Source organism: Hydractinia symbiolongicarpus, chromosome 12 (assembly GCF_029227915.1).
Source record: "Hydractinia symbiolongicarpus strain clone_291-10 chromosome 12, HSymV2.1, whole genome shotgun sequence".
Classification (NCBI taxonomy): domain Eukaryota; kingdom Metazoa; phylum Cnidaria; class Hydrozoa; order Anthoathecata; family Hydractiniidae; genus Hydractinia; species Hydractinia symbiolongicarpus.
Genome location: NC_079886.1, coordinates 18,173,418 through 18,187,420, shown reverse-complemented (window position 1 = coordinate 18,187,420; position 14,003 = coordinate 18,173,418). Strand labels below are relative to the sequence as shown.

Sequence of the window (14,003 nt, the reverse complement as noted above, 5' to 3'; positions counted from 1 at the left end):
TTCCATTAAGGTCCATAACTTTAGTATTTTTGTGCAATTGATGCAAACATAAAAGAAGTCTCTGCAACATTTGTAGTGCAAAATCTCTTGTGTCGCTCTGTTGTACAACATGTGTTTCCAATAAAGTCGCAACAACGACTGTTGTACAACTGTTGTGCAAAAAAAAAAAAAGTTTATTGAAAAACAAGCTTGAAAATGAATGAAACACAAAATACGCTGAGCCTGGATTTTATGTCTATTTTTAATAAAATAGTTTAAAAATAGTTGAAAAAAATGTGTACATTAGAAATTTTGTGAATGTTTTTACATTGGCTTATAAACAGCCTTTAATTTTGTAGCTAGAAAGCCAGGTCTCTGAAAAAGATTTAAACTTTCGTTGTATATATTTATTTATACTCAGCTTTTATTTAAGTTTATTACACAATCAAGGTTCTAGCTGCTAAATTTAACATAAGAAAGATTTAATTAATCAAGGAAAGTTTTGTTACAGCTAGTGGCTTTACTTTACTTTTTGGCAAGGTAAAACCACATAAACTTGGTTTCAGCAGGGGGACATCTCTCATTAACACCCAGATTTCATTACAACGGCCGATTTCTAGTAAAAGGCTCAAGCAGACACTTCAAATTAACGGACATATTTTTATATACGAAATTTCAATATTAATTTTCGTTCTGCAAAGGGTGCATGCGAAAATGCAGAATAACATGAAAACGAGATTAGTGATGAGCAAACTTAAGGATGCTAGTTGTTTACATGGAAGTTCAAAGAATGTCAACAAAATGTTCACTTTTACAATTTTTAAGTGACATTTTAACAAAATCGTAATTAGCACAGGTATAAAGAGGGTATTGGTCGTAGTAGAGTGATAAAAAATTAAATATTACAGATTATAGGTGCGTATCTTTTGGTATATGTTCGCTAGCTAAATTGTTTACTAGTAAATTGAAAACTTAACGCTCACTTTATATTACTCCAATACTGCAATTTTTTAAATCTCTTTTCTCAACAACTCAACTAAGCTGTATTATACCTGATGATTTACACTTAGACACCTCTCACGCTTTTACTTTGGCTTGACACTTAAAAGATTTTCGGCTTAAAGATTTCCGCCATTAGCATTAATCTGAACTTTGAAGAGGACTGAGTAATATGGGGAAACAAAATCATTGAATATTCTAAAATTTTAAAATTCAATTTTTGATTAATTGTAACTGTAAATCATAGCTAACTTAACTTACATAAATTTCATTTGTCTATAAGAACAATTTTAAAAGAAAAATAATAAACCTGAAAATTGATGAACAATAAAAAAATAATAAGAACAACGGCAAGGCTGAGAATTTATTTATTTTCTCTTTTTCTTTGAAAAACAGCTTGGAAAATATCTTTAAAGGTGGCAGGAAATTATTATTCAGTTACGAAAGGTAACTTTTCTTTTATAACACATTTTATAGGTATAATACATTATCTTTCACCAAAAATATTCAGCCTCGACAATTCCTCTTTAAATTAAAATTCATGAATAATTAATTAGTTCTGCTGAATATAGCTTTAGTCTACGTGCTTGCAAAATTGTACAGAAGCAAATGACGTAATTATTAAAGGGAAACGTTAATAACATCAAAGATGGCCCAAAGACGATCTTCATTATGCTACACTGCACGAGCTTTAACTTTCGATAGCATATAAACTTTAAAATAAAGTATTGTTCATTGGATAATAAAATAATTTGTTGCACTGTTAGGATTCTTATTGGCTTAAAACTTATTTTAGCCTCGTTCCCAGAAAAAAATCTGTCAAAACGAGGATTTGAGCTTTAGTTTGGATAAGTTTTAGGCGTCCAGCCTAGGTGCTCTGCTCTATCTATCTCCCCTCTATCTTCTCGGGCGATATTAGAGATTCCGCCTTTGCTTGCGAAAAAAACAAAGCATTTTTAACATTTGCTTTCATGCAATGATATATAATTTTTTCAGACTAGTCACTACTCTCTGTCTCTCTCTTTACCGACTCTCAGTAATTATTGATTTGTGTCAAGCATTGTGATGTTTAACCTTTTGATAGAACATATAGCTCATCATAAATTTCCATATATGGAGAAAAAAAATTTAATTAGCACTTTTAAGTTTTTACCCAGTAAAAAGGAAAATAGAACGCTTGATTTTAATTTTTTTTTAAATTTAAAAAAGATTTGTAAAAAGGGCTGATTTTCAGCTGTAACTGTGCTTAATATTTAGCAAAATCCCAGTCTTAAAAACCATCACATTGCTTTCACTAACTAAAGTTGAAGTTTCTTCTTCCTAAGCAGTACGTCAGAACCGTTTGTGTACCCTTTTTTTCAAGAAACAATTTTTGAATTGCTTTGCCTCACAACGATAAGAAAATCAAATTAGTATCGTTATTTTAAAATCACGAATAGCTGAAACGTGAGTTTTAAATACTGCTTACACTACGCTTGTTGTCTAAGTTGGAAAAAAGGGTAAGAAAAACTATTAGTTTAAAAGTATTTTCAGTAAGCCTGGGTAAAGTTTTCTTAAAGATGTTGTTTAAAAAATAAGGTACACTCCTTGAAACAACACAGCCAGTTCGCTAGCTGTTCATATTAAAAGCTATCTATTACCTAGGTTATTTGCCACAAAAAATACACAAACCATTGGAACGGCCCTGTATCTCACAGATACATGCTATAGATTCATATTATTACAAGCGGACATACAGACGACCTGTATTGTTGTGAGGGGAGCCCAGAGATTCAGGTTTGCATACAAGTTACGCACTTAGTAAGAATGAAATGTTGAACGCCCTGAGGAGCGCTTAATAATAACCACAAACTGTGCGACACGGTCAGGTGGAGCGCTTTAGTACAGGTATACAGTATGTCGTAAATCGAGAGAAACGCTCACAAACTTTCTCGCAACTTTAGTTAAAAAAACAAACAATGCCTACAACCTGTTGTTACCCAATCATTACAAAAACAGTCGGCCATAATTTTTAATTTTGCAAAATAAGTTTCCGTGAAAGCTTAAAACTTAATCATGACAGCAGGTCGAGCACGCATAATACCCTTTTCTAAAAAACCTTATGCAACTTCAGTTTAGTAAAAACACAGAAAAAAAGCCAGCCGTTACCCGAGTATCATTTGCCTGAAGATTGCTAAGAAGCATGAAACTTTAATTAGCAAAATTAATGTAGTTTTTTCTTGAAAATGACGTAAGAATGGGATAGCACGAAAATTATTTACATTGCTTAGTCAAAACACTCGCACACAGGCAACAAAATCAATCGAGAGAGAATCCTAGAACTAAATGAAAGGCAATCAGGATACAAAAGCGATTTACATTGGATCAAATAGCATGAGACAAACAAAGTTATGGAGGAAAGAAATTGAACAATGCAAGAAAACAAAAAATCAAAACAAAATATACATAGTAACGATACTAATAGAATGATCAGAAAAATATATACATATAAATTACTACACTGCTTAGTCAAAACACTCTCAGGCAACAAAATCAATAAAGAGAGAAACTTAGACCAAATGAAAGGCAATCAGGATACAAAAAACAAACAGACAGTAAAAATAAATTGAATAACTAAGACAATTTAACTACGTTGATATTTCTTTTAAAAATAATAAATGACTTTTCGTTTCTCAAAGGTAAATCAAGTTTATTGAACAGCAAGGTTCCTTGATAACAAGTGGTTTTGCGACCAGCTTCGGTTCGAACACGTGGTACTCTGAGTAACGATTTGTTACCACGTGTGTTAATTCGATGTTCTATAAATTCAAAAGAAACGTTTTTAGCCCTCCCAAGACAATGTATATAAGAACATAAGTCTGAAAATTTAAGAACATGTTAAGATTGTCAATACGATTCAATAAAAATATAAACGAAATATAACAAATCCAAAGCTATTTAGCTGGTTATTAGACAAAGGCATGTGCAGATCAGCTAAAAAGCACGAGCTAGCTAATCAAAATACAATAACTTTTATCTCATATCAAGTATACTATAATATCTTCTCTGGAATTCTCACAAACAAACCAACCCTAAAAGACATTCCCCACAGGCACGGCCAAAGAATTCAAAGTGTTTTTGGTCATAGTTCATAGCTTTAGCCAAAAAAAGTAGAGTACTAGAAGACCAGATTATTTACAACCTGTTTTCTTATTAGTGGTAAACAAAACGAAGCTTTCCTATTGGCCCTAATAACAAAAATAATAAAATAGCAATGTCAGGGTCCGCGCAAATATTTTAGCCTAGATATCACAACCCGGGCGCGATTCCGAAATTATTCTAAAATTATGCTGCATCCAACCGAAAAACAGGGGTCCGTAAAAATCGGACCCTGCGCTATGTTTTCGAAAAAAGCTGCGCGCAATCATTTTAAACAGAATACGGCATTATTATAGAGATCACATTAAACTGTGGCTACACAGGCTTTTGTACGTAAAACATATAATATAGCCATAATAGCTAGCCACACTTGAGCTACTTTGTTCGGAGAAACTTTCGCGAGAGAAACTTTCGCGAATTTCGCGTTTTTTGGCCTTTTTCGCAAAACTTTTTTTCGCGAAACTTTCAAAAGTTGCCATTCGCGGAGGTTTATTCAATACAACTTGCGCTGGGAACAAGGTTGGAATAAACTTAGAAATAAACAAAAGCGATGATGTTCAAATGTATGTTTGCTTATAACCGAGTTACTGGCGAAGAAGATGATGATGACGATGCGTGGGAGCCGGAAGAAGACGAACTTAGAAATGTGTTCGATCTGTTTTGTGATTTTGACGATGAACCCAGTTAGTAAATAGAAATTTTTACATACCATTAGAAAAAAAATTACATCGTTAAAAAACACTTCTTCCTTCTTCTATCATAAGAAATATAGGCCACATTTTTTATAACAACATAAAAGATAAGTTCAAAATCACGAATCGCGAAAGTTTATCTCGCCAAAACTTACTAATTTCAGATGTCGCGAAAGTTTATCCCGCAAAGATTTTTTAATTTGTAGATTGGCGAAATTTTATCCAAAAAATTTCGCGAGTTTTTGGACTCGCGAAAGTTTCTCTCGCGAAAGTTTCTCTGAATAAAGCACTCACTGAACTCCAACAACTAGCGACAGCAACAGATTCATTTCTTTCACTTTCTACTGCAACTGAATGTTTTTATTTTTGCTCGAATATCTTTGGTCTGTAATAATATTCGTCTAAAGTGCAGACCGGAACTGACATTGCAAAAAGGTGTATTGGATACTTTTTATTAACAAATTAAATTATTTTATAATTTTCATGGTGCTACTTAAAATAACACATTTAAACATATTCGTGATAGCAGACACAAAGAAACGTATTGCCTTGCTCCGTAAGGAACCATAAGTTATTAAAAACTTATAACGTCCAATTTCAAGGTATCCTTGTCCCCGACTAACAGTGGAAACTTAAGATAGTGAGCAGCAACCGCAGGTTGTGTTCAAGATGCAAATTGAATGATTGTTTTATGCATAGATTTTTTGTATGATAGTATACAGAAAAACAAAGCAAGAACGCTTTTATAAAAAATTTGTGAAGCAGCGCAAGTTTTACAATATGGAAGAAGCGAAAGAAGCATGTTGAGAATCTTTGAAGATTATAATAATACAAATTATTATTTTTTATTATGTTATCTTATTGAATTCAATTTGAACAACAGCAGCAATGACGATGCTGAACTTATTAAAATGGTGGTAGTGTTTTACTTTTTTGATATTTTTGACCGAAATGGTATATTTTGTCAAAAATAAAATTTGAAATGTTCGGCTTACTTTTTTTCTCCCTGTGCAAAAGTCGCCAATCTACTGACAGAAGGCGGAGGAGAAAACTGCTATTCTGTTGGCTTAGAATGTCTTCGTAGTACAGTTGAACTATGTATTTCGAACACCTATAACTCGAAAAATCATTTAAATCGAACAGAATTTACAAGTAAACCCTCACAAGAAAACACCTTTAATTCTTTGAAGTCCTATAATAAACCATTCCCGAATGAGCTTTCTTTAATGTAGCTACCGCTGCTTTTTCTCAACCTTTTTAAACGAAATAAATGTGAGTCACCTGAAACTTGATACAACTAATGTGAATTTTTTAGATTCATGGATTCTTAGATTTTAGATACAACAACTATAAACCCTGTTCAAACAGGTTTTTATCCTCGTCCTTTGTGACGTTTGTTTGAAACCGATACATTAATACCCAAACTACATTTTAACATGTCCGATCAAGTTAAATTTTATATACACACTAATTAGACATTAAAATTTTAAATCTATAAGAAACATGTAATTTGGGAAATTTTGAGACCCCACTTTTTAAATACATAAAACTACGTTGTTAGCAAGTGCGATATGATTATGTGTGTTCTGCAAAATATACACAGCAATTTGATGTAAACATATATAGAGGCGCTTCTGCTCATAAAGTATCACACTTAAGGTTGGTTCACAGTCATTCGTCGTAGTCGTTCGAAAAAGGAGAACCTATTCGTTGCGAATAAAAGAATGCAGTTCACACTAGCGCGAAGAACTGCAGATAACAAATGAGACATTGATTTTCAGTTTGGTAGAACCAGTTAGCACACTATACCCCTTTTTTACTTTATCATACTTATTATTATACTCAATAACAAAATATTCAATGTTTACAGTAAAATATTGCACACAAAAACTTAAACTTTTCTTTCTCATCAACTTTGTTTTCATTTTGAAATTCCAAACCTCGTTTTGAAATTGCATTACGAAATCTGATTGGTTGATAAATTCCCATTCGCTGTGGTAGTTGAACTTATTCCATTTACTGCGACGAATACTGGCGCATGAGAAAAAATTACGCAGCATGCTAAAAATAAATGTTGCGCATGTGCAGACTCATGGTCGCTTATTCGTGCAACTACGACGAATGAAGTGCGAACCCGCCTTTAAATACCAGTTCCAGTTTTTAAAATATTTCCCGAATACTTTAAAGATATCAGCCAGTATAAGACGTTGTATAAGTTTCTGATGTCTACTTGAAAGTTCTGCAAAAATGACTTCAGTGATATGCAAAGCTAAACTGGTTCTACCACTGCATGCAAATATACGAAACGTGTGTTGGTTGTTAAAATTAATATTTATGCCATCCCGGTTTAAAAGAGGCAAAGAGCCGGTTTAATGAGAGATTCTGTGGATTCTTCCACAGGAATTCAGCTAGTAATTTGTATTATAAATAATCTATTAAACAAAGGGCATCAGGCTATAAAATTTATTATTATCTATAGATAGCTGTCAGTGGTAACAAAAGTTTGCAAAAGTTTGCGGTTTTTACATGCGCTTATTCTAGTAGTTGAAAGAGTAGGACCATGTAGTGCAAAAAGGCACCAAAAATAGTCATTTAAAAGGTATATTTTGCCGCTTAAAAGCTTTACAAATTTTAAGCGAATATTTATTTATTTCGAATGAATCTCTTTGATTATTGTGGTCTATTGTTTATATATTCTTTCTACCAAGATGCGTATGCATGTATAATTCACTGTCCTCTACGCAAACGCAAAAAAAATTTGCATTGCACAAAAAGTGGTCTATATTTACATACCCTATCGCTTTTATTCCTCGTTAAAACACCAACGGTGGAGATCCCTTGTTATAAGAATGTTTATAATTCAATAAAAGTTTAATTCCTATTAACTTTAAAGGGTTGTTATTAAAATGAAACACGTTACTCGCTTACAAAGTAGATTTAAGGAGTGCTGAGAAACTTAATGGTTATTTATTGAGGACAAAAACTCACAACGATTTCTACAATAATAATAATCGACATAGTTTTTATTTATATTTTGTGTAAAAGTTATTGAAGTTTATAAATTATTTTTTTTAGACATAAAGAAGTAAGATTGAACATGGCTCCAAAATATTCACTGCTGTATTTTGTAACTCGAGGTCGTGCAGAGTCTGTGCGCATGTTATTTCATTATGCTGGTGTTGAATTTGAAGACAGAAGAGTTACATTTGAAGAGTTTCCTAAGGAATTGAAGCACAACGGTATCAGATTATTTGATATTCTTATTTTAAAAATATATATCTTCTGCAGTTATTAATATTTTCTTTGTTTTCTCTTTAATTATCGGTGCGTCTCCTTATACTTTGTTTCTGCAGCCTTAGCTATAAGGACGAGAATATTTAATTAGAATTAATTAAACCTTCTATGTCTAACAAATGTTCCTGCCGAAAAAAAGATGAATGTAACATAAAATATATTATGTTAAATACTTTCTTTTCACAATTGATATTTTTGTTTAATAAGTTGGAGAAAAATCAATGTGAATAGAGTTTGACGTCTGATAATAAAATCCTAATTAAATTTGTCAACTAAAATCCTTGCATTTTTCAATAGCGATTATACAAAAACAAACTTGCATCCCCTCGACAGTTTTCTCCCCTATTATGCTTTATTTACATTTTCAGCAGCAAGCTCTTTCGGCTCTGGTATCTTCGTGGAATAAAAAGTTCGGACGCTATGTGAAGCAAATTTATTTTCAGTCTTTAAATGAATTCAAGGAAATCAAAAGGCATCAATCTTAACTCGATAATATTTTATAACCTCAAACGATGTTTCCGTAAGAAAAAATCCACAGGTTAAAACCTCTCTTAACCAAATTCTAGCGTCTTTTTTCTGCCACCCAAATGCCAGAGCCAAAAAAACTTACCGCTAAAAAGTAAACAAATAACAAAACACTGGAATCTATTTTATTGTGTTACTTTCTAGTGAAAGAATCTCCTGCAGGATTTCTTCCTGTTTTGACAACACCATGTGGAGCCAAAATCATCCAGACTACAGCAATCATAAGATACGTTGCAACTGAGTTGAATCTGATGGGTGAAAACAATGTTGAACGTGGTCTGATCGATGGAATTATCGTCAGCAATAAGGAACTTCATGACGCAGCTGTGTTGATTACATATGTCTACACGGACGAAGAGAAGGTAGGGTGTGGCTTTTCAGTTATGTGCCGATCATGAAAACATTCTAGTGGAAAACAGTTGTGCTGTAAATGACCAATTAAGCGCTTTGGGCGTTTATTTAATCATGTGATCTTAGGCGTGTGCACTCAATCATTGATGCTTCGTAGGAATATCTTAAAATATATCTTCAACACATGTTATGTTTGTTGGTTCGTCGGTTTGTTTTGTTTCACAAGAATGGATTAGTTTAAACAGGACACAACAATAACATCTGATAAAGGAACTGCTGATATTTTAATTAAAGAGCTAAGTGAAGAAAAAAATCAAAAACATAATGAACCAACTCTTGGTGCTTATTGAAAATACTAAGCTTAAAGGTCGGCTGAGTGGGCGGATACTCAAGCACTGGGCGCTTAATCGATCGTTTTATAGTAATACGCACTTCAAAAAAAGCATCATGATTTACTTAAATTTAATACAACTATATATCCACAGAAACGTTTGTTTATATAATTCCAGTCTAGCTTAAATGATAAAAAGAAATTCGACACTTGCTCGTACGTAGACAAAAAATTGCAGAAAGAGAGGTTGTGATAGATGGTTCAAAATATAGTACATAAATATTCTGTCCACTTGCTCAGATTAAAGATCCTTCATCAATTAATCACAAATCAAACCGATGTTAGCGTTCTGTTGCGACAGGTCAACGAGTTAGCCTTGTTTCTATAACTTCCTATATTTCGTTCTGCACAATACAATTTTTTAAACTTAACTCGGCAAATGCCGTTTTCTGTCTATGTATACTAAAAATAAAAATGTTCTAGAGTGTTCTTTCCGAAGGTTCCTATTATAAACAGAACAAAGGTCCATTGTTCAGTAGAGTTCGATTATCATGCGCTAAATCATTCTTCGAATGTTATAGTTAGTTCGTTTTTGTCTACTCAGCGCTTAGAACGTTCCAGAATAATCTCGCGTTCGCGACAAGGGCTAATTCATCACAAAGTTATACCAAGTAACAAGACATGATTTACCGTTTCAGGTGTCGATGCATGGAAAACTAGACAAAGTAGTTTTCCAAAAATTTGAAGACGAAAAAAATATTGGACTGCGATTAGCTTAAGTTCTTTTTGTAACTGCAACAAATCTGTTGACCAGTTGATCTTTCTTGTCAAAGTTTGAAGCTTGCATCGTCAATAAAATGTTTTTGAAAAACCATTTGAATGCTTTTCTACTTTATTATCAACAAAACGATGTAAACTTTTTTTAGCCTGAAAAACGCAAAGAATTGGAAAAGAAAGCAAGAAATACCTTTACGTACTATGAATTAGTTGCAAAGGAATATGGAAAATGTGATAATCTGGTTGGAAAATCGGTAAGTTGAATAGTTCCTTGTGTCAAGGTTCTACACTGGTTGAATTTTGTTTCGTACTTTCCCGCGCGATTCTATGCATCGGAACATAATCTCAATAAGCCAAAGATTATTCAAATTCCCAGTATCTGTAATTGTGTTTAACTGTCTTGAACATTTGTTAGTTATTCACTCCATAACTGGAATCACAGATAGCTTTAAGTCGAGCCATTTTAATAAGTTCTAAGGGAAAATAAGGATAGCAACCTACTCGTATTCTTTTAAAAACAATTTTTTGTTACATCGTCTGAATTTTCTTGTCTCGTATCCCAATACAGGAAGCTTGTAAACTCTCGCCAGCACCTAAGTTAAGTTGGCTGCCACTAGTGTTCGCTTAGTGCGGTTGCTCTTGGACTCGAATCCAGGCCGAGTCACGCCAGAGACTATAAAAGTATAAATCGATCTTTTCTGCTTAGCGTTTAGCATGAGAATAGGATATAGATCTTATGTGATTGTCTAGTTTAGAGATTTCTGTGTTTGCGCGACTTTTGCGAATCCATGTGTTTTATATGTTTGATAAAATTTTAGGACTGTTGCCAAGAAAAAGATTGTAGTAATGATATCCTCAGTCAGTCACGTTTCTACATTCTTTTAATAAGTTTCAACATTTTTAACTTTCAGAAAAAAAAGAAAGGAATAGTTTTAGCTATCGAAAGCCTAGATAACTAAACATATAATTTTTCTTGGCCGTTTTAAGTATTAAAGTACAGCGAAATATACTAGGTAACGTAGATAGATATAATGCTGTTCAGAAGTTTATTGGAATGAATGCTTAATTTGGAAGATCGTACCCATAGGCAATTATGTACGCCTTTTTTATATTAGACACGTGCACTTTAACAGTTAGGAGTTAGATCACAAACTCCGAAACGTGCTAATTCTTTCTAAAGTCTGAATTGCGCATTTTCCCAATTTCCTGCAGCTTTGCGGGCCGTTGAGTTAATTTTTCCATAATGCGGACTCGCTATAACTGCGGAAAGCGCATTTTCAATTTCTTCGCCCACCCTAAACATCTGCCTAGGTGGAACTTTCGCAGCTTTCCGGCTACGGAGCATTTGTCAGGTGATGCTGATTGGCCATTCCGAGAAATGGTTAATAAATTGCCATTTTCTAAAAAAATGTAAACATGATTTTAGTTAAAAAGGTTAATGATTAAATTTGCAGACTTTAGTAAAGGGAAGAGTTTAAGCAGTTGAAGCTAAAGCAGCACTTATGGTATTTACAATCCTAAACTCAACGCTTCTTAATTATAGGTGTCGGCTGCAGATATATATTTCATGGAAATAATGGACATGGTGACACCACAGCTTCCTGACCCTAACTTGCTCGATCAATTTCCTGTGCTCAAGAATATTTACGACAAAACAAGAGAACTGCCAAATTTAAAAAAATACTTAGCTGAACGAAAATAAGAACTTTTTGAATATAAATTGTTGGATATAACTAGAGAGTTGTTGTTTTCACTATAGTTTTTTCCGCTGTAAGCTATTGGTTACCGCAAGCTGTTTGCTAGAATACACCTAAATTTTGTACTTTATTTTGTAATTGTTTCTGTCTCGGTTTCCTGTTTCCCCTCCTAGCAAATTTGAAAGCAGTTTGAAATTGTAAATAGCAACAAAGAAGTGGCATTTTACGATGCCTATGAAATCGAAATTTTGCTTGCGATAGGAGACTATAAAATAAAGTAAATTTGCCTAAATTTGAGAAATAATCTATCCCTAGCAAATTCATACTACAAAAGCCTCTATCTGGCATAATTTTGTTCTTATTCTCAAAAAAAGTCATCAGAAACCTCCAGTAGCTGATATTGCATCATTTTATATTACGGCATGTTAATTTCCAAAAGCACTATTTTAAAATTTTGAATGCCTCCATACACCAGTTATAGTATAAACAGTATAATCTATTAAAGAGAATCCACTTCGCGCATCACCAACAAGCTATCTGGCAGTGGACAGGATTTGATATGTGGTCCCCAGAACAGTGAGCTGCAAACAAACCTAATATGTAAGTGTTGCACGCGGATAGTTTAACCGGATTTTGCATATAAAGGTAATTTTTCTGTTTTTTTATCATAATCTCGTGTGCGCCTTTTGTTGCTAACACCCATTTACACCCGCACTTCCAAAACTATCATTTTCAAATAATTGCTAACAGTTATTATTTCTGGCATAATTTTTCCTTTGTCTTATTTTAGCAATTATCCATACACCAGTATATGCTAACCCTGGCGCTCTACCAGGGCGGCGCCAGCTCACACATTTTTAATGCTATATAAGACTAACGTGAGTACTGATAGAATTTAATGTTATCCTGCGCTGACTAATATCTTACAAGTTTAGCAAACAAAACCATTAACATAGCACTCCTGCAAAAATATTAACTTTCTTGTTGTAAACACATAGCAAATTACCAACTAGATATAAAAGTATCAAAAGTAATCAAGTCATTATACATGTTTTTTTATAGTCAACTTAATTTTGATTTTTTTACTTGATCTGCTCACACATTGCCTTAAATGGATGGAAAACTCGAAAAATATTATCCGTGAGTTAATCCACGGGTTCGCCCGTCCAGTGTACACTACTTTCCGTAACACGACGTTTTTTTCGCGCACAAACAAACAGATGGAATATGGCTATTATAACAGAGAATAGTCGTTCCGTAGAAAAATCCACGGGTTCGCCCGTCCTTTATATATCGTATTTCGTGTTTCGGTAATATGATTTTTTTTCTCTCCCACAAACAGACAGGCGGAATACGGCTATTATTATAGAGACTAGTCGATAAGGCCCGTGGAAAAATCCACTTAGGCAGAAGGACAATGGAAAAATAGGTTGTTTTAGATTTTTTGCTGACGTCAGTAGTACAATTACAAAAATGTTTGGCGAAATTTAGTTTATTCGTTGCCTGTACTGTGCAGAGGTTTAAACGCTGACCAAGAAAATGTATATGATCATGTCTTTTTGATAAGCGGTTAATGAGATGTAAGGGTTTTAAACTTTTGCTGACGTCAGCAATGGCCAGTCAAACCCCCAAAAGTTTTTTTAGAAATTTGTATACCTGCTGCTTTCATTGTATAGGTATTGAAACGCTGATCAAGAAAATGTATAGGATCGCGTATTTTTGACAAACGGTTGCAGAGATATTAGGGTTTGAAGGTTTTTTGGTGACGTCATCAACCCGTCCATTCCAGGTGGTCCCTAGTTACCTACGCAGGAGATGACGTCAGTTATTTCCAGCCGTTTCCAAGTTATTTAGCCTTAAATTTAAAACTGCAATGCAATGGCTTCACTAATCTTAATATACTTTCCTTTGACGTCAATATTGCTTTAACGCCAAAGTTTGGTAATATACAGAACAAATTTATAGACGATGTTTTATAGACTTTATCAAAGAAGTTTTATCCACTTTGCAAAAGTCACAGACAGACAGAACTGGCGTATTATTATAGAGACTAGTCGATAAGGCCCGTGGAAAAATCCACTTAGGCAGGATAACAGAGAAAAACAACCGTCATTTAAATTTTGATGACGTCAGCAGAGACATGTCAGAACACAAAATGTTTTTTTTCAGAAATGTGTATGCCTGTTGCCTTCATCGTATAGATCTTGAAACGCTGAGCAA

At 33.6% G+C, this 14,003-nt stretch overlaps 1 protein-coding gene across 1 annotated transcript; it reads left to right on the top strand.

The window, feature by feature from the left end:
* Positions 1-7,860: 7,860 nt before the first annotated feature.
* On the top strand, positions 7,861-11,908 carry LOC130621619 (glutathione S-transferase A1-like). Its single transcript, XM_057436942.1, has 4 exons — positions 7,861-8,047; positions 8,772-8,989; positions 10,236-10,340; positions 11,630-11,908. The coding sequence occupies exons 1-4, from the start codon at positions 7,906-7,908 to the stop codon at positions 11,786-11,788; spliced, it is 624 nt and encodes a 207-aa protein (XP_057292925.1). The 5' UTR covers positions 7,861-7,905; the 3' UTR covers positions 11,789-11,908.
* The last annotated feature ends 2,095 nt before the right edge of the window (positions 11,909-14,003 follow it).